We start from the raw sequence: 19,657 nt of genomic DNA, 5'->3' as shown, positions 1-19,657 counted from the left end.
CGTCACCTCTGACTCCTGCACCTCCACCCCCTGGCGCGGCGTGGGCAGTGAGCTCCCCGGGACCCCCATGAAGCTGGTCCATCAGCCTCCCCTCCCACCTCCACCACCTCCCTACAACCACCCCCACCAGTATTGCCCCCCTAGCTCCCTGCTTCAGAGGCGCAGGTACTCACGTGGCTCCCGCACCCCCCCCTCGGTTTTTTTTAGCCACACCACCAGCACCAGAACAGCACAGACTTCCCCGTCTCCCTTCCCCACTCCCTCCCAGGGACCCTTTCTGCCTACAGAGATCTAGTTTGTGATTTATTTTTTAGTAAAAGAAGAAGAAAAGAAAAAAAAAAAAGCCAACTGACCCAACTCTTAACCCTGTCTCCTCTCAAGACGATGCTAATTGTGAGGAGCCATTTCTAGAAACTGCCAACCTACATGCTCACACATCCTCACACCCTGCCAGCCCCGCTGGCCTCCCATGCTCGTGCTGTCCCCACGTAGCACTTTGCTGCCCTATTCCTGAGAGGCTTGATGACCTGCTGCTTTCTAGGCACTGTGTCTTCCGATTGCTCCTCCTCAGCCTCCTTCCCTGCCTTGCGTTTACCCGGCCATAGGTTTGTACCCACCCTAAAACTTCACCAGCCTCGGAGAAAAATGGACTCACCCATGCCAATGACTGACCTTAGGGCACTCCTGGGGGTGGAGTTCCCACTACCACCACTACTGCTGCCTGCTAAGCTGGAGCTGAGAACTCGTACCACATGCCATGCTTTCTCCTCATCGCTCTCCAAATATTATCTCCTTGCAGCAGCTGGTTCCAAGTGAGGGAGCGCACGAGTGAAGGAGAGCTTGAGAGGAGGAGACTGTCCTGAGCTGCAGTACAGCGCAAAGATGGCCTCACTCTGAACACCAAAACTCTTTCTGTTGTTATACAGGAGCATTGTACCAGAGACCTCTGCTGAGACCTAGCAGACCTCATCACATGTAAATACACCTGTATGGTAGCGTATGTATGGTGCATGCTTACTAAAGGAAACACCAAGCAGTTCTGAGGGAGTAGAGAGGAGGGAATAGCCCAGGGATCTTCCTGGAATAGGTGATTGCTTTCCCAAAGAGATGGCACCAAAAGGTGCCCTCCCACCTCAACACACACACACACAGAGACACACAAGAAGATTGTCTTCTCTAGCGTCAAACAAGCACACCTCTGCTCCCCTCCTTCCAGCTGGTTTTGTGTTTCCTGCCCACCTGCTTTTTTGTATTCTGAAAGCAAAGCCAAGTGTTACGTTCATCTTCTGAGGTGGATGTTCCCTTCACTTGGGCTCTTCCTCCTGCATTAGAGGGTAGGGGATTTTTGGAGACCACACACATGAGGTCCCATCTGTATCTCTTTCCTGCCTATACTCTTGCCTCGATCAGCCTTTCCTATGGGAAAGCTGCCCATATGCCAGACTCAAAGGCCTTTTCTCCTCTCTCCCTCCCTATCTCAGCTCAAAGTGAGGGGAGGGGAAGATCCTGAGATAGAGATGACAGCTCAGCTCCTCTCCTTTATTTGGGACACTGATGTGAAAGAAGACAGCATTAAAAATGGGCTACAGATGTATTTTTAGAAAAAAAATTTCTCTTTTGAGCAGTAGTGGGGGGAAGGTATTAATTAGCTTAAAGGCTTTGGTCTTGCTCACTCTGTCTCACTTTGAGGCTTAAGAAGATCAACTTTAGGATTTTAAAATAGGACAGAATGCCTTGTAGGGCCTTTATTTTTATTTTATTTTATTTTATTTATTTTATTTTAAGAGGGAAAGAAATAAATGCTCTGCCTTCCTGTGTGAGCCTGCGACATGAGCACTGGGTGCTGATGACGCAGCCATTGGGTGAGGAGTGGCAGGGGGTGGGGTTTTTTTTTACAGTGGTGGGGATGTGCAAAATGTCAGGGCAGGGGAGACAGTAAAGAGAGATGCAGGAAACTCTCTTTTACCTTGTGGGGCAAAAGCCACACAGCAATTTCCTTAAGGATTGTGCCAGTGTGCGCATCTTTGGGGCTACTGCCAGTGATAAAAACGGCAGGGCATCAGGAACTGGCACCCCTCTTCGGATATTTGCTTTCTTTGTTGAAATGTTCAGAAGAAATGGTCCTTATTTGACTTGGACATAAACCCAGCTGGGATTAGGGAAGTGGACAGGGGCTGGAGTGAAGGGTGCTTAGCCACCCTCCAGGGCAGAAGCCTTCTCACTTCCAGGTCCCTTTATTTCTGAGCCTGACCACATACCCAGGTGTGCCAACAGGTCTGTCTAAGTTGTTTGCTTAGCTGTTGTTTGCTTTGACAGGCTGCGAGAGCTGGAGTTGTTCAGCCTGGAGAAGAGAAGGGTCTGGAGAGACCTTATGGCAGCCTTGCAGTACCTGAAGGGGGCCTACAGGAGAGCTGGGAAGGATTGTTTACATGGGTATGTAGCGACAGGATGAGGGCCAACAGCTTTAAACTAGACCAGGACAGATTTAGATCACACATTATGAAGAGGTCCTTTACTAAGAGGGTCATGAAACACAGGAACAGGCTGCCTGGCGAGGTGGCAGAGGCCCCATCCCTGGAGATGTTCTGGGTCAGGCTTGATAGGGCTCTGAGCAACTTGATCTAGTTACAAGTGTCCCTGCTTACTGCAAGGGGGTTGGGCTAGATGACCTTTAAAGGTCCCTTGCAACCCAAAGCGTTCTAAGATTCTGTGATTCTGGCTGGAGCAGGGCGCTGGGCTGCTGCTTTTGTACACATTAGCAAGTGTACTGAGCAGGAGCCAACAGGCACAGCCTCAGGGAGGGCTGTGGAAACAGAAGACAGAAAAGATTGTAAGAAAACCCTGAATAGAGATCTCTCTCCAGACCAGAGAAGTTTTTTTTTTCTAGCCAGCCATTCAGGGCAGTGAAGATTCTCCATATCTCAAAGGTGGGCCCAGGGAGAGGTCCTCACCCCCAGGCAGGGCTCAGCCCCTCGCCCATCAGCCAGATGTGTGGCACAGCTGGCCTGATCTGCTGCTGGCTCCCTCCAGAGTGACACCTTGCTGCCTCACAGCAGCCAGGATCTCACCCGACCTGCCCATAGCTTCCTGAGAAACCATACGCGTGTCATCTGCCATTGTCCAGTCAACACGGTGTGTGGCTGTGATTCTGTTTTTAGTCACTGCTGCAGTGAAGTGGGTGGCATCCAGGAGGGACTGGCGCTGCCCTCCCTCCTCAGTGGTTGCTCACTGTCTGAGAGGAATGGCAGTACTTGTTTGCTTGTTTCTTCCCAGAGTGCCGTGAGCCACTGAAGGTTTCCATGTGTGTTAAAATAAATAAATTAGATTTTACTTGACATTTAACACAAAGTGACAGCAACAAAAACCTTAAAGTACGTGATGAAATAATTTTTTAAGATAAAATATTTATAACATAGTCTATGAAGTTCCTACAAGAGAGGTTTGCTGCTTTAATAATTGATTGGGAGAGCTACAAGAATGTAAAGAAGAAATAGGGAAGCTTCCATGAGACTCCCTTCTTCATGCTGGATGAAGGGTGGAAGTGAATTAACTGAGATGCCGAGGTACCCGAGGCACAGCAGTCTCTCAGGGCAAGATGGCTCCATTTTCCTGACCTTGCAAAGGCTAATGTTGGCCTTGAGCTTTGGACAGAGAAGCAAATGTAGATAACCTTTGCTGTCTTCTAGCCTGGTGGCAAAAACATCTTTTGTCACAGTTAGCTGGAGAGACACCAAACTTCTGCATTCTGAGTTGCCGTAGAACAGGTTGCTCCAAATTCTACTGTGTAGCTGAGCCCTTCAGACTTTGCCTCAAAATATGGAATTTTTTTTCCATTGAAGGCCGGTCTCGAAGGATGACAAGCACTTTAAAGCATGTCTACACCTCATCTGATCTATTGTATTGTCTGCTCCCACAGCCCTCCCACACCCAAGCAACACACACAGGCTCAGTGTAGTACTGTCAATAAACACTTGCATGCAGACTGTTGGCAGGGTGAAGGCTAGAAGGAGCACGTCAGTGACAACCTAATGAAGGACCAAATGTACACTGCAGCTCACCCGGAGGGACTAGCCCAAAGAAAAATCACAAGCTCTTAGCAGTCATTCTGATCATGAACCTAGCACAATCCTTCAGCTGGAGGGACCAAGCAGGAAGCTGCTGCACAGATTAGATCGACCCAAATGAGCCAGTGCTTTTTTTTTTTTTTTCCTGCCAAATCCATGTCCTTCTATATTAAAAAAGGAGGGGAGTAGAAAAAAAGAGAGGCTCAGTGGAAATTATTCTGCTATGAGTTTCAGGCAGTGAGTTGCCAAAGGAGAAGCTGACCTTTCTGGACAGTGGAAGAAATGAGGTCTACAGAGCTGTGTTATGCCAACTGTCAGGCTCTGCCCTGAGAGTTCCTTGCTCACGCTAGTGCAGGTCCAGTGAAATTAATCTGTTTATACCAGTAGCAAAGGGGTGGAAAGATGTGATAGGAGCATCAAGCTTAGTGCAAACAATTTGGGTTTAATTCCCGAATTAGTTCCACCGCTGTAATAACTTTAATGCCATAGTCTGGGCCACTGCAGTAGCAACATTTAGTGCTTTCTGCAAGACCTTCAAAGCATCCCACTGTTCACATTTTTCTCTCCTTCCTGTATCTGAAAGGTGTGGTTATGGTCCACAACCAGAATTTCATCACTACTCAAACTTCTTCACAAAAAGATACCACCAGATTTGGAAGTATTTGAGGGCCTCTGGGCTCTAAGAGGTCGAGTTTTGTTACCTTTTGCAAAAGGCTCAACCTGCAACTATCTGTACATGTTTGTGAGGTTTCCAAAACAAATCTGAGCCCTAAATCATAGAAGCTGCTGCTCATCAGTCTCTACTTGAAATGCAAGTTGCTGAGCAAGCTCCTCTGTCTCCCACTCCACCAGCTGCCTCACTGTGCTAGCGTAGGCTCCAGGGTCTGCTGGCAGTGTTTTGTGAGCTAGAGCTGTCATTGTCCTGCCCGCTCTTTCACAGCCATGCCTGGGACAGCAGCTTTGAAGTCACCTAGCTCTTCAACGCTAGTCATAACCCCATCTGAACGTGTCTTTTTTTAAAAAAAAAACAACAACAGAAGTGTTACCTGTGTGTAGGCTTTTGAAAGCAACTGTCTGTCTGTACCTGTTTCCTGCTGTAAATTTCACCAAGAAAAGTTTCTTTTGGGAAAAGTGGTGTGGTCACACCTAGCAAAGAGTCCAAATGGCTAATATTTTGTAACAAAATAACAAAAATAGATCAGAGGTATTTTATCTGTTCAGTTAATAGAGTTTTAGAAATTATATTGAGAAATGTCACTTGTGCACTAAAGTCTTCTTTGCCTCAGCCCCTTCTCCTGTGTCCCTGGGCTCTGGGGGCGTGGGTGACACACCAAGGCGTGCTCCTGAGGAGTGCTGGGTGTCGTGGCTTCCCGCTGGCCTCAGGGGCAGCCTCTGTGGCTACTGCTGATTTTTCACCGAATGCAGCAGGAGCTAGCTCAATGCTCAGGCTCTCTGAGGATCACATCCAAAGGAAACCAGGAGGAAATAATCCTGCCTAAGAGGCGGCAACTCAGTGTGAAATTCACCCCTGCAGTGAGGCAGAGAGGAGAGTGGTGATGGGGGGAAGGCAGAACTCTTCCATGGTGCAGCTCCTGCCTGTCCGTCTTGCTGGCACGCAGCAGAGCCAGACCCCAACCCTCTGCTCGCTCCCGTGTAGCTCTGGACCTCTGGAGAAGGAGCCCCCTGCGCCATGGCAAGGAGAGCCACTTCTCCAGCCACGTGTGCCAAGGCGTGCGCTGGGCGCCGGCTGCCCACGGGGGAGCTCGCACAGCCCGAGACACCCGCCCACGCCTCGTGTGGCCGCACACACCCTCTGCCCGCGGGCAGGTAACACGGGCACCTCGGCTCTCCACGGGGCTGAACGTGCTGTACAGGAACACCAGGCAATGCAGCCACACCGTGCCTGAGCTGGACAGCTGTGCTGGCTGCAGCTGCCACCGCAGCCCGCCTCACAAGCTATGTAGGCTCGGGCTTGCTTAACATTTGGATGGGAGACACGTAAGGAAAATGACATTTCTCATGCAAATCAGATATACATGCATATTTACATAACGCATAACCCCAAGGGTAATGGAACAGACTTTTACAAAGTTCAGCACAGGGATGAGAGAGGTGGTCGGAGACAAATGTGCACACAAAGCAAGGTCTCCTCTGCAATGGCTGGGGGAAGGCCACCTGCTTCTCCACAGCTGAGTCGACTAGATGCTGGCTTCAGGTGGCACCTGCTAGAATAACCCTTCTATAGGTTGCAAATTCTTTCCTGGCTCCAAAGAATCCCTTAGGTCTCCAGACTCACAGTGGAACACTTGGGAGGATAGAAATCCCTCTGAGACATACATAGGAAACTTCCCAGGGATTGAGAGGCTTCCATTTCTGGTTTTGTGTGCCAAGGATATATAATAAATCAGCCCATCCCAAACCGTCATTTTCTAAGATGTTTGAAATGGGAGATTATTGGAGAAGCTTCTGCCTGATATTTAGATCACACACCTGGCTGTAAAGATGAAAGCAATAAAACCAGATTGTCAATATGTGAAATACTCCTAACTTGCTCCAATGTGCCCATACTATCATTCATCAGAAGATGGCAGGTCTCTTTCAGACAGATACTGTGTAGACACAAATAGGTAGTACTGGTACAAAGTGGTTACATCCAAAAAGCATATACCACAACTGTCACATTGCATCTGTACACTGTTGTATCTATACAGTATTCATAATGTGGAATAACATGTGTGTAGTGCATTCAGAGTTGATCAAAATATGCTGCTCTTTTCCACAGTGAATTTTGAGTTGCAGTTTTTCTCTGACACTTCCAAGATGGACTTTAAATGCTTTGCTGTAAGTGGGTTCCACCCACCCCCTGTCACGTGAGATGCAGAAGACTTGCCACTGAACTCTACACAGCCTGCTGTCTCCTGCTTTGCAGGTGTTGTCCCTGGGTCAGATACCCATCCGAAAGCCAACACAAAGTGTGGAGCCCTCAGGGCATGGTATGGTGACAGGAAGGTTGCCACAGACCCAAAGCTGCTGAGTTGCAGATCCTCGTCAGGGCCAGCGAGGTGACAGTGCCTGCAATGCCACTGTTGTGTGATGGGTGTGATGGGTCCCCTTCCACTCTACCTGGGGGACTCTGCAAGGATTGTGTTGGTGCCTTGAGGCTGCCTGGGGTAGAGCTGGTCACAGAGTTGGGCCAAGGCTGTAGCAGAAAAATCACTTTAAGTGCCTGACAGAGAAATGTGCCCATCCTGATATTCCATGTACACCTTCCTGCTCTCTCCCACTAGGGAAGGCTTGTTTTTTTTTTCAATATCTTTCAGCTCCTCATCTCAAATGCACAGAAGCCTCATGCTGACTACTCATAGACTTGCTGATCAAACAGGAATCACACAGTGGCAGAAACCAGAGTAATTGCCCCTCTCCTCCACTCACCCAGCTGCACACTCACAATTTCCCTGAGCTGGTGGCCCCTCTTTGCTACTCATGAATTTCCCGATGCTAAATCACAGACAACAGTGCAGCCTGCTCCCGCACCCCACTGTGGGCTGGTGTCCACGCCCAGGGCACTAAAGCCACCCGTAACCCCTCGTTGCCACCCAGTGCCACCAGCACAGCTGTCTGGGTCATTCCAGGGCAACTTGTGCTGAAAGGGTGACCCTTTGCAGGGCTTTGCTTTGGCAGCAGCTGCAAGTGTCCTCATGCTCCTCTGTACTATGTGCAGCCTGACAGTATGGGAATGTTCACTCCTCCCACAGCCATAGCCACCACCTCACTGCTGGCATGGTTTTGTTTGTCACACTTGGCTCTGCCCCAGATGCCTCCACACCCTCCTGCCTCCCACCGCTGTCTGCAACAGGGGAGGTTCTCCCCCCTTTCTCCCTGCCCCACCTTTTGGAAATAAGCTCTTCATTATATTTTATAAAAAACTTGGAGCAAAGTATTTGGGCAGCATATCATGAGGACAACGCGCTCCCTGTAGGAAAACACAAATCCATATATTCTGAGCAGACATCTCTGTGCTGCCTTTGGCTAGGCATGAAACAGCTAAGCTTGGGCAGGGCATGGGGAGGGAGGGCAGGGGAGCTGCCAGCTGGGCTCTGACAGCAGCTAGCTGGACATCAGCCCTCCTGGGACATCATACGCAGGGATTTTTCCCCACCAGGACAAGCAGCCTGGGCAGGAATAGGACTGATCTGGGACAGCTGGTGTTAATACTGTTGTAACTATCTAAGTGAAATGCAGGAAAAACTGCCAAAAACTTCTTCATCTTCCTGGGCAGGGGGAAGTAAAGGCAGGAAGAAACAAAACAACAAGTGGTGTCACGGCCCTGCCATTCAGGGAGCCCAGACCCACACTAACCCTCACGCTGGGGCAAGCAGCTCAGGGCCAATAGTACCAAGCCCCCAGGACACTTGGCTCTGCAAACTCTTCAGGAGAACCAAGTAAAAAGACCAATGAAAAAAGGAAAAATAGTCACTGAAGTGATCCTGGTTGTACCAGGACCTGGTGCCTGGTGTTGGTCTCCACTGAGGCATTGCCACAAAGCAGCCAGTGCCCAAAGCCTCCTCCTCTTTTCCTGGTCTTCACTTTCATGCAAAGAGAAGCTTTCCCCTTGCTCCTGGAGCAAGTCCAAAAGAGTTTGGATGTTTGTACATCCCCTTCAGAGCCTGGGAGACAACAGTGGTGAGGGAAAATCTCAGCTTTAGTTGGCATATCCATCAGGCACATCAAGGTAAGAGGCCACAGTGAGCCCTCCCTGTGCCTACATACTGGCTGCACGAGCTTCCTGCCCCTCTCAGCTCTCCAGCTCTCAAAAGCTGCTTCTGCCTCAAGAAGGACAAGATCCCAGATGTTGTGGCCTGCTGAGATTTTGTCTCAGGCTTCAGCCATGCAGCTTTCAAGTGTGATGGCGCAGGCAGACAAGCAGTCATCAGTCAGCATCAGCAAACGTCACGCGTGGCTCCATGGCACATCCAAGGCAGCCCCATGTACTGGCCAGCCAATCCCTGCCACCATTAGCTCTCTCTGTCTTTCCTGTCACACAGCCTGTGATCCTCCACCTGCAGAAGGAATTACCTCCTTTGCACCCACAGCAAAGCCATGTGTGAGCCAGAGGGCAGGTAGGTCCCTGCAAGTTGGATTTCAGCTGGCATGAGCAGGCAGTGTGGTGGTTTCAGCACTTGCACTGGCTTTCTACACACTCAGGATCCACCCTGACACAACTCTTCACACCTGCTTGTGGGGACCGATTCCCCATCACCGCCCTTTTGCAGGGAGGGAGAGCACTGCTCAGCAAGGGCCACATGAACTTTAAGCAGAATTATCTTTCTTTTCTAAGGGGAAAGAAAAAACATCCCCTGCAATCTGACCTCAACCTTCAGCCTCAGTTCACATTTTCTGGCATCCCCAATGAAAAGGACAACCCATCCAGCAGCTTGGGACATGCAGCCAGAAAAGAAATGTGCAAGAGAAAAGCAGGAGCCCTTATTAAATAGTTTGTTCAAAGATAAAACCCCAGCCATCTGTCGACTCACTCTAGAAGAGGCACTGCTATAATAATTAGCAGAGGGAAAGGCAGCAGACATGACGATGAATAAACCACCACTTTGCTAACGTCTCACACAGGTCTGCCACGAACACAGTGGGAGAAAGGAGCAGGGAGAAAAAGTGAAAGAAAGAAAAGATCATGGTGCCTCACCAGGGCAGGTGCTGCCAGCAGTATAGGGCAGAAGCCTCCCAGGGGCTGTGGGCACTTTGGACTGGTGCACTTTGGCACTCAGCACCCCAGGAGCAGGTGCTGCCACAAGGGACTGGCAGCCCCTGATCTCTCTCAGGTGCCAGGGTTCTGCCCTGCAGAGGAGTTCTCTCAGCTGGGGGAATGACCAGGGGTCTGTGGTGCTCCTGGGGGTGGGGGCAGCCCCCGTGGGGCTGGGTGAATGGCAACCCAGCAGGCAGTGGCTGGGATACTGGCAGGGGACCATGCTGCGGCACCACGCAGCGTGGCTGTGCCACTCAACCAGCTCGCTCCCATTTAAATGGCAGTGACACCAGCCATTTTGAACCGTTACACCCTCCACCCCCAGAGAGAGCCCTGTTCTTTTCAAAGCTCAAAGCATCCAGGAGCCCCTGGAGAGCCCACTGGCACAGCCCGATGGCAGTACCTGCCTGGCGCTCAGACACACTGTGCGGTGCCGAGGCAGGTGCCCGGCCACGGGACACTCCCTGTACCCTGGGCTGCAGAGCACCCCGCCACTCCCCACCTGCCTCCCTGCCAAAGTGTCAGCCTATGCGGCCACTGCCAAGCCTTGGCTGCCCAAGTGCCTGAGGTGGCCATGGCTGTGACAGCTGCTCTGTCACTCAGCTCCCCTAGGAACATCATGCTACAAGTTCCCCTCGCAGAGCTGAAAAGCTGCTTTAAAATAAGAATCTTGGATTATAATTCCTAATCCCTTCATTTGCAGTAAGTGCAGAGAGGGGATAGAGATGCCAGCTCTTCTTCTCCCTGCAGGACCAAACCCTTTAAAAATACACTGAAGTATTTGTGCCATGGGCTGGGCAGGCAGTGACCCAGAGTGGCTGCTCAGCTGGGACATTGTGGCACTGTTGGGAGAGGCAGAGAGGGATGTTGTCCCCAGCCCATTAGTGCATGAGGGCATTCATCCCTCTCTGTCTCTTGTCCTCATCCCCACCAAGGAGAAGTATGCACAGATGAGAAGGTGCTGAGTGGTCCGGCTCGTCTATGAAGACAAAGGCAGGCTGCAGCCAAAAGGGATCCTTCGGGGCTCTGCAGCCACAGGCTCTTCAGGGATGAGCAGGGAGCAGGGCAGGGGGGGCAGCGCTGCCTGTATGATGACACACAAGTCACAGGGGGCCCCGTGCCCTGGCCCTCATCCCTCAGGGCCAGCCCAGGGGCTGATGTACCTCCAAGACTGCATAGGCAGCTTTGGAGCGATTGAGCAGATGGAAAGCAGCTTCAGGCTGATGGCAAGGGCTGAGTTTACATTTGAAGAACCCCGTATCTGGACAAACATGGGGCATGTTTTGTCTGGAGCCAGGTCAGCAGTGTCAGCACAAAACTTGCAGGTGCTTTTCTTTACAGGGTCATTGCCAGTGTGTTTGTGTTTTCCTGAACAGCAGGATGCAATGCAAACCAGCCAAGACTCTTCTCCAAGCCATGAAGTCTTCAAAGGGAGAAAAGCATCCAGCTGGGCAGCCTGCTCTGCTGGCGGCCCCCAGCCTCACAGGAGATGTGGTGTCTGGGCAGAAGCTCCCATTGGGCAGGTTACTTGCCTCAGGCTGTGGCAATAGGGACCACTGAGACCAGTCCCCTCTGTTATTATACTAGTGACTTACATTCCCTTCCCACTGGGTTCCCTTGGGGGTTTCCTTGTCTGGAAGCAGAAACATCTGGACTCCCTGGGGGCCCCAGAACACAGCTCTTGTGGTGCATGAATATGGCCAGGATGAAGCTCTCTATGGCTCCTCCACAGCAGGCTGCAGCTGTGGGGTGAGGGCTGCGGTCCCCAGGGACTATGGTGGGGACATGTGCTGCCCTGCGAGGAGCTGTGGCTGGTCCCTGGGGCCTCGATGGAGGCTGGTTCCACTCTCTTGGCTGCACAGCAGCATCACATCGAGCTGTCAGGAGACATCTCCATCAGCATCACAGCCGTCAGGTATCGACGCAGGGAGCACTAACCTCTCCTGAGAGTCTCCAGACATGGACACTTCCCCGCTGACAGCTTTGCAGGGATGATGGATGTGTGCTTGGCAGGAGCCCCACACTGCCCTTGGCAGTGCTGCCTCAGCCAGCACTGCAGTGGGGACACAGGGATGCCACCCCTGCTTCTAACACCCCCCGGGTGTCTGCCCCAGAGCCACCACCTGGGGCTCACCAGTGGCGACAGCCCTGGGGCTTAAAATCCTTTGTCTGGTGGTTAACATCCTCACATGTGTCCCAGCCTCTTGGGATATGCCACGCCAAGAGTCACACAACCCTTTGAGCAGCCCTTCCAACACACAGGAGAGGGGTATCCAGCATGCTGGAGGGAGGGACACCAGCCCCAGGGGTTGGTCCTCATGCATTGAACAAACCCTGAGGGCCAAGGTGGTAATGCCACTGCTGCCACACAGCTCTGAGCAGGTCCGATGTGGGCCTGGACACGAGTGCCACTTTAACATACTATTGGAGAGGCAGGAAGTGGAGGAAAGCTTTCGCCTTCACAGCACACTTGTTCCTCTCCATCAAGGCTATGGAGGGCTGTCACTAGGGGAGAGGAATACATCTGACATCTGTTGGATGTCAATGAAACTGTGCTGGCTTCCTAGACCAGGCAGAAGCACTGCTAGCAGTGGGGTGAGAAGCTCTGGGGAAGGAAGGAGACACAGACCCTGCACGGGGTGACCAAGTGAGCAGGAAAGGGTCACTGTCCCAGCCTCTTGCCCCATCACCCACTGCCAGACTGGCCATAGCCTGACCCAGCAACAGGCACATGCCTGTCCGGTGATTCAGGGCTGACAGGCCACTGGCACCAATCAGAGATCAGGAGGAGAGAAAAGCTGGTGCAGGCAAGCAAAAGAAAAAAAAGAGGGAAGGTGAGACTGGCGAGCAAGAAGATGCAAATCAGAGAAGGGAGGAAGAAGTGACAGGTACCTGACCCAAGGGCTACTGCAGTGGCCAAGGTGGTGGAGAGGGAGAAGGTAGACAGTCCCCATGGAAGCCTACATCCTTCAAGCCTCTCTTGACATCCTTTCTCTCTCCTTTCCAAGGGCCTTGAAAGGGTGCAATGATCAGAACTATCTTTGCATTCATTCTTCAGAGCTAGCTCCCAGGTGTCACCAGCAAGTTTCATAGTGCCCAGGCTTATTCTTCCTACCCTGAGCTGCTCAGGTGGACTCTGACCAGTAGCTGGAGCTGTATGGAGGCAGGATCAGACATGAGGAGAGGAAAACCATGATGTATGGGCACACTGCATGGCCTCCAGGGCCAGTATTGCCATTCAGTGCTGAGGACCATGTTTAATGTGCTCAGCTCCTGAGGAAAGGAGTGCTTGGTGCTAGCTCCATCACCCTGAATACATGCAAAACCACAGTAAACACCCTAGTGGCACAAACCCCTTCCCCATTTGGTCATCACCACCAAATGCAATCAGAGTCCCCCAATCCAGAGAGAAGCTCCCCAAGACAAGAGGGGGATAAGGACAAGTTGCTCATCCAGAATGACACTGGCTTTAAGAGCACGCTCCACCACAGAGCACAACTGCAGCCAACACATCCTTTAATAGAGTTGTGGGGAGGCTGCAGCTGGGTGGTGGTGGGCTAGCCAAAGCCTTACACTGCCACACGGCATCGGTATTGTCTTGCATGTTTTGGGACCAGCTGCCAGCTGTTGGAGAACATCTGGGAGAATGGCAGCATGAAGAGCTTCCCCCTCTCAAAGGAGAGGATCACACTTGCATCTGCAGGGGAAGTGGCACTTGAGTGGCAATGAAGCAGTCTTGCCTTTCCCATTGCCCTCCTCATCCCAGCTGCTGCGGCAGAGGGTGGGGCTATGGCATTTATTTTATTTTTCGCAGCCCTTGGGAAAAAGAGGATTTCAGAGGGATTTGAGCACAGCTCCCTAAATAGCTCTTTAGAATTAAGAGGTTTCATGGGGGATTATACCAGTGGCTGCATGTGGTGGGAGGGAGAGTCTGGCAGGTGATGAGGGTGAGGGTGCAGAGAAAAGGCAGGAAAGCTGTGGGTGAGCACTGGGAAGAGGGGTCCTCTTCTGCACCATGGCATGGGGGACAGGGAGCACCCCACCCCCTGGCCATGCACGTATCTGCCCTACTGGGGCAGCCAAAAGGCATGAGGAGCAGAGTGGTTGTCAGCAGAGGTAACACACCGTGGAAGCAGCACAAAACCTGTTCTTACGGGGGAGTCATTGGCACTGAGCACAGCACTTGTGTTTCAGCTGGCATCCAAAATCTGAATTCCAAAAGTCAACATGCAGATACGGCTTCTTTGCTGGACCTGCCCATGGTGGCATTTCTGAGGCATGGGGTGAGCTCGAGGGGCTGTCCCCACCCCTACCTTCTCCCGAGATAGGAAACCTGCGTGCAGCAGAGGTGGGGAAGGCTCTTCTAGCACTAACAATGGGATGTGTTTGAAGTGCTGGAGAAGGGGAACCAGTCAGATAGTGTCTGAATAAGGCCAGATTCCTCCCTGCAAGACTGCGAATGCCAGACTTTGCAGATCCAAACATTCATGGTGGAAATAAAACAGTTCAAAAACAGGAAAGGCCACAAAATCTTTCACAACAGGCACAGCTCTGCAGCGACTGGTGGAACATGGGTTCAGATGTCTCTTTTAGTTATACCAAGAGATACCATTGCTTGGCACAATGCTTTCTGGTGTAAAAAAAAAAAAGGAAGAGAAGATAACAGGAACTTCATTATAATCTTGATATTGGGATGGAAATTAGTTCTTAGGGACTGGATTCTGTAAAAAGCTGAGCTCCTTTGTGGGGTCCTGAGCTACAGCTTTCAGCAGGCAGAAGGGTTGAGAACGCACACAGTGAGCAGCTGAGCCACAGGCATACAGGAATAACTAATAAGGCTGGAAGGAATGTGCATAAGAGAGGCAGGGAAGTGAGGCTGGTAATAATACAGAGATAGAAATGAGGAAAGAATAGAAAGGAGAATAGAAAGGAGGGAGAGCTATAATTTGACAGTAGTGGAAGCAAAAAAAGCAGGAAGAAGCAAGCTGAGGTAGATAATTTCCACTGGTTGGATGATAGTGGAGAAGAAATGAGGCAAGAGAATGAAAACAAATAGGGCAGGAAAGAAAACAAAGGAGAAGGTCACAGGCAGAAAACTGAGCAAAGGGTTAAATCTCATCAGATGTTGTTATTACAAGCACATCAGCATCCTGTGTGCAGGGCAGCCCTTGCTGCTACAGCTGGAGCAACATTCTGCACCTGCCACATGCAAGGCAGAAAGATGCTGGGACTGAAGTCACAGTAAAAAGGGGATTTAGGGATTTCCTCAGCCACCAGAGATGGGGCTTTGTTTTTTGGATCCTTCCTTCTCCACTCCCCTGGAGGAACAACCTGGATGGTACAACCCTTTGAACACCTCTCCCAGCAACTGAGCTTTTTCACCAAGAGTTTCAAAAATGACCACTGACACTGATTTGGTCTACCTCAGATGTGACCAGGCCCAGTAAAGTTTTACACAGTTTTAAGGCCTTGCTCAAGAATCGACTCTTTTGCCCATCACTTGCCTGCGCAACTCTTAGTCTGTATTTAAGGGGAGGGAGATTACGTGACCTGGATGCATAGGCAAAAGCAGGTTTCCAGTAAAGCTCGTTACTGCAAAGATCAGACAGAGGTTAACATCTGTTTTTCAACACTGGTGTCCCTTTCAGTGGACACACGTGTATATAAGAAATGGCTTCGTCTGTCACCCAGTATATAAAAACAGGTGAAAGTAGAACAGAAAATTTCAGCTGTGCTAGTGCTTGCAGTTAGGGGACAAGGACAGTTGGCATGTCTGTGACTGGTGGAGATTAATTGTGATGAACTATGATTGCAGCTTTCAGTGTTTGGCTTTCGGCTTTACAAGATCAAGCTTGTAAATTCAGCGTTTCCTCATGTCTACTTAACAGTTGCAATTTTTTTGACGTAAACACTCTGATGATTAGACGGGGGGCAGGGCGTGATCTCAGCTCATGGTGTTGGAGACTGCAAAACACACACTCGAGGCCTGGCAGCCACAACATCTAAGAGCCAGGACCCAGCATGTCCCACATATAGAAACACAAATTGGTTACACAACTAAAGCAACTTTAATTGAGATGCATTGGCAAGCTGGCAGGGGACCCAACCCCAAGGGTGACCAACTTTGGCTTTAATCACCAGATGACTTCTTTCCTCTTTATGCTACCAATCCTCAGGCTGGCAGAGCAGAGGAGAGCAGGGTCAAAGCCATGAGCAGCATGGGGCCAGCCTGCATCATGTCACAGCTCCACAGTGTGAGTGGGACATGACTTTCCTTTAACACTCATTTATGAATTCCCGGACTCTGAGCTGATCCTGGGAGTGCGAGCCAGCAGGGAGCCAAACCAGCAGACCTGGTGATGCTGTCAGGGTCCATGAGGAGGGTAGACACTAATCTGCACTGAGCCATGCTGTGTGTGCACACGTACAACAAGTGCTCATCAAAAGCTCTGATCACATGGCTAGCTCTGCATAGGGTCATTGGGAGGCTATCACAAATGGGAACATCACTGTCACAACTGCACATGGTGTTACTATGTGCTACCTTCTCTCTCAAGGCTTTATAATCAAGAAATATGCTGCTGCTTTAGGACTGCTGTGAGACACTTCCCAGCCTCTCCATGGTGTTATACACTCCTCCAGCACCATCTACAACAGCTCACGCTCCCCTATGCCATGTGTGCTGGGAGTCGGGAAGTGACGGTGCCAGCAGCTTGCTGTACAGACACTTCCCAAGGAAAGTCAGCACTGGTTCACAGGAGTGGGTTTAAGCATGGTGGCTACATCCTACCAGCTCCCCTAGGAGCTCCTGCCTTCCAGGCTGCTCCAGAAGAAAAATGCTGCCTACTCTGCTAGGCTCTGGCTTACAGTGCCAGCCCCAATAGACGCGGTGAAAATGGCTGGAGACTGTGCAAGGCTGAAACATGGCACCTGTGAGCAGCATACAATCCTGATGCCCATCTCCAGTTTTGAGTAGAAGTCCTACAGCTACCAGCATGATGGGATCCTCACTGGAACCCCTTGTTCTGTCACATTCCATCCAGTTATGCATTTTCTAATTGTGGTTTGTGCTAGAACCATCTGGAATTCAAACCCGGTGTCAGATGGCTCTCTGGGGTAACGGCACAGATGTGTGCTATGGGATGCTCCGTGGAGGTTCACATGAAGAGGCAAGAAGAAAAGAAAAGTGATCAGTCTAAGCCCTCTAGAAACATCACCTCTTGTCAGGAGGAGGAAGGCCTGGGCACCTGCTGGTCCTCCCTGAGAGCTTGGACCAGGATGTTGCAGGATGAAGACAGTCATCGCACAATGCCCTGGTGTCAGCTCATATGGGGCTTTGGTAAGCTGAGCCAGGAGGAAGAGATGCAAGAGGGTTCCCCCACCATGTCCTCTCTTCAACAAGCGAAAGCCACCATGGAGCCAGGAACAGCGAGGTATGCCAGAGGAGCTCGAGGGACAGCATGGCATGAGCAGCTACAGGACAGGGCAAGGAGGTCCATGCTCTCTTCCTAGACAGCAGCATCCGAGACCCTCCTGTTCAAGGATGTCTTTGGCTGGAGGCCGTTTTTCTGAGTGTGCACGTCTGGCTTGGGCTGTGTCATCTGCTGGAAACGCTGCCCGGGAATGAAGGGAGAGAGCGTGACAGGGATGGGAGTGGTGGGACAGCTGGGGCACAGCAGCAGCTGAGAGTTAGGACCTCTCACTGCAAGCCTCAGAGGTGGCCCTAGTTACAGCTCAAGGGGATGGTGCGTGCTGCACGAGTTACTCCTCCAGCACCATTCAGCAACCCGCTGAAAGCCTCTGCAAGTCATCTTTGCTTTGGTGCTGCACACTGCACAGCAGGTCCTCCTTTTCTCTGAACCACAGGGAACACCCTTGTAACAGGCAAACTGCTACTGGGCAGTACCATCTGCCAGTAGGAACAAGACAGAGCTGCAACGTCACCAGCTTCAGCACGGACCCCTTGTCCCAGTTTCCATAATTTTTCAACTAGGGTTGATTATAAAGCATTACTAACTAGGGACAGCAGGCTGACAAGGTTATGGTCTGTGCTGCTGACGCAGATCAGACCAGTTCACCTACACAAACCTTTGCAACAATCAGCAGTTTTTGGCACCCTAACCTGGCCAAATAAGAATTGCAGAGCCAAGTGAAGTGAAGCACAAAACCAGGAAAATATGGAGGGGCAAGTCATCACTGGAGGCACGTGGACTGAGCATCAGGAGTGATGAATCATTTTCCCTGTCAGGGAGGGACTAATGCTGTAAGTTGCAGGGAAGGCAGAGAAGGATTGAGCCTGACCTGAATAAACATCACTAAGGCAGGAAGAAGCCCTTCCCAGCAAAGGGAAACAAGCTCCTCTACTCTCCAGTATCTCTGAAGTGGCTGTTGCTTGGTGAAGTCCCTGAAATGTTCACAGAGCTGTTTCTGCCATTCATGGGCTTATTTCCCCCCCTCATATTCATGCTCGGTAGGATCAAAATGACTTGTAATCTTTCCTGTCTGTCAAAACCACTTTATTCAGCATTGGCATCTAATTTCCCTCCAGCTCCAGCTCTATTACAAACTAATCCAGGACCTGTGCATATAAGAGGCCAAAAATTCTCTCTGTCGCTCTGATACCAACACACAGAGAGACAGAGAGAAGCCTACTTTCTTCCTGCTGCCATCTGCTGCTCACTCCTCAGTCTATGAACAGTGGGGAGGAGGTCTGTCTCCTGATGTGTCTGGGTGCTGTTAGAGTGGGACAGAGAGGGTACACACTAGCCACTCACACTGCTGACTGGCACTCCTGGTTTGCACGAGGCGCTGAGGGGATGAGTGGAAACATGCTCATGAGCTGCCCCTGGATGCCAGGACATGATTTCACCATCCCTAGCGGAAACAGGATTGACCTTAAGCAAAGTGTTGAACCCATCTCTGTATTTGCTTTCTTCCTTTTTCCCTCTTTTCCAGTTCATATTATGAGGGGATAAGGAGCCCTCAAAACATCTGAGAAGGGATCTATTATTGGAATTGCTGCTGGCCTTCAACATAAAGTGGCAAGAACCTAAACTCAATCTCACATGAGAAGCCAGAAACTGAAAGCAGATCTGAGGCATCAAATCTGCCCAGTTCCCCCACCAGAGCCCATTCAAAATGGAGAGCTGGGAGGAAGGAAAGTCAAATTCACCTGCAACTTGACCTCACAGGTAGAGACCCTGAAGATCACCTCAGTCCAGAAATTCCAGCCAAAACATTTCTGGATTAAACATTATTCAAAATACAGTATCCATGAAGCCAGCTCATGGGATTTAGATGATGTCTGGTGGCTGTAGTGTCTGGGCTGGGCTGGGCAAGCCAGAAATCAACACCCCTGTGGTGACTTCTTACACCCATAGCTTGCTGCAGACAGCATCGAGCCAAGTACTTTGTGCACAGTGCTCTCCAGACTGAATGTCAACACTGTAAATAAAATCTTAACAGTAATTACTAGCTATGGCACACTGAGACTTGTGATTTACTGCTACATAAAACCTTGCTAAAATTATTTTTTAAATGTTCTGAACAAGATCAGAGCTGTGGGCATTGTAGGTTCTGCATAAATGTCTGCATTGCTTCTTAACTCTGGATTCACTGGGTGCCCTTCAGAAAGCACGTGACAAACCACTGATGTGCAAGTTTGTCACTGGCAGATCCTAGCCCTGAGGTTTTTCCAGCTTCACGTCTGGAAGATGCTCATCTCTCTGATGAGACATGCCAGGTAACCATGCCAGGGACTTCTGAGAATTGGGATTTCTCTGCATTAAGAAGCCTCATAAGATTTCTTCCCAGTTTCTTCCAGTGCTCCAGGTCC

At 50.7% G+C, this 19,657-nt stretch overlaps 1 protein-coding gene across 1 annotated transcript in view; it reads right to left on the bottom strand.

Moving 5' to 3' along the window:
- Positions 1-17,330: 17,330 nt before the first annotated feature.
- Positions 17,331-19,657, bottom strand: part of LOC103780686 (sodium- and chloride-dependent GABA transporter 1-like) — a 23,526-nt gene continuing 21,199 nt past the window's right edge. Inside the window, exon 14 of the mRNA XM_008948375.1 lies at positions 17,331-17,435. Within this exon, the coding sequence (XP_008946623.1) occupies positions 17,331-17,435 (105 nt within the window). The remainder of the gene's footprint in view (positions 17,436-19,657) is intronic.

The sequence above is a fragment of the Merops nubicus genome, unplaced genomic scaffold (assembly GCF_000691845.1).
Source record: "Merops nubicus isolate BGI_N331 unplaced genomic scaffold, ASM69184v1 scaffold10629, whole genome shotgun sequence".
NCBI classification, from domain to species: Eukaryota; Metazoa; Chordata; class Aves; order Coraciiformes; family Meropidae; genus Merops; species Merops nubicus.
This window is presented reverse-complemented; position numbering and strand designations above follow the sequence as displayed.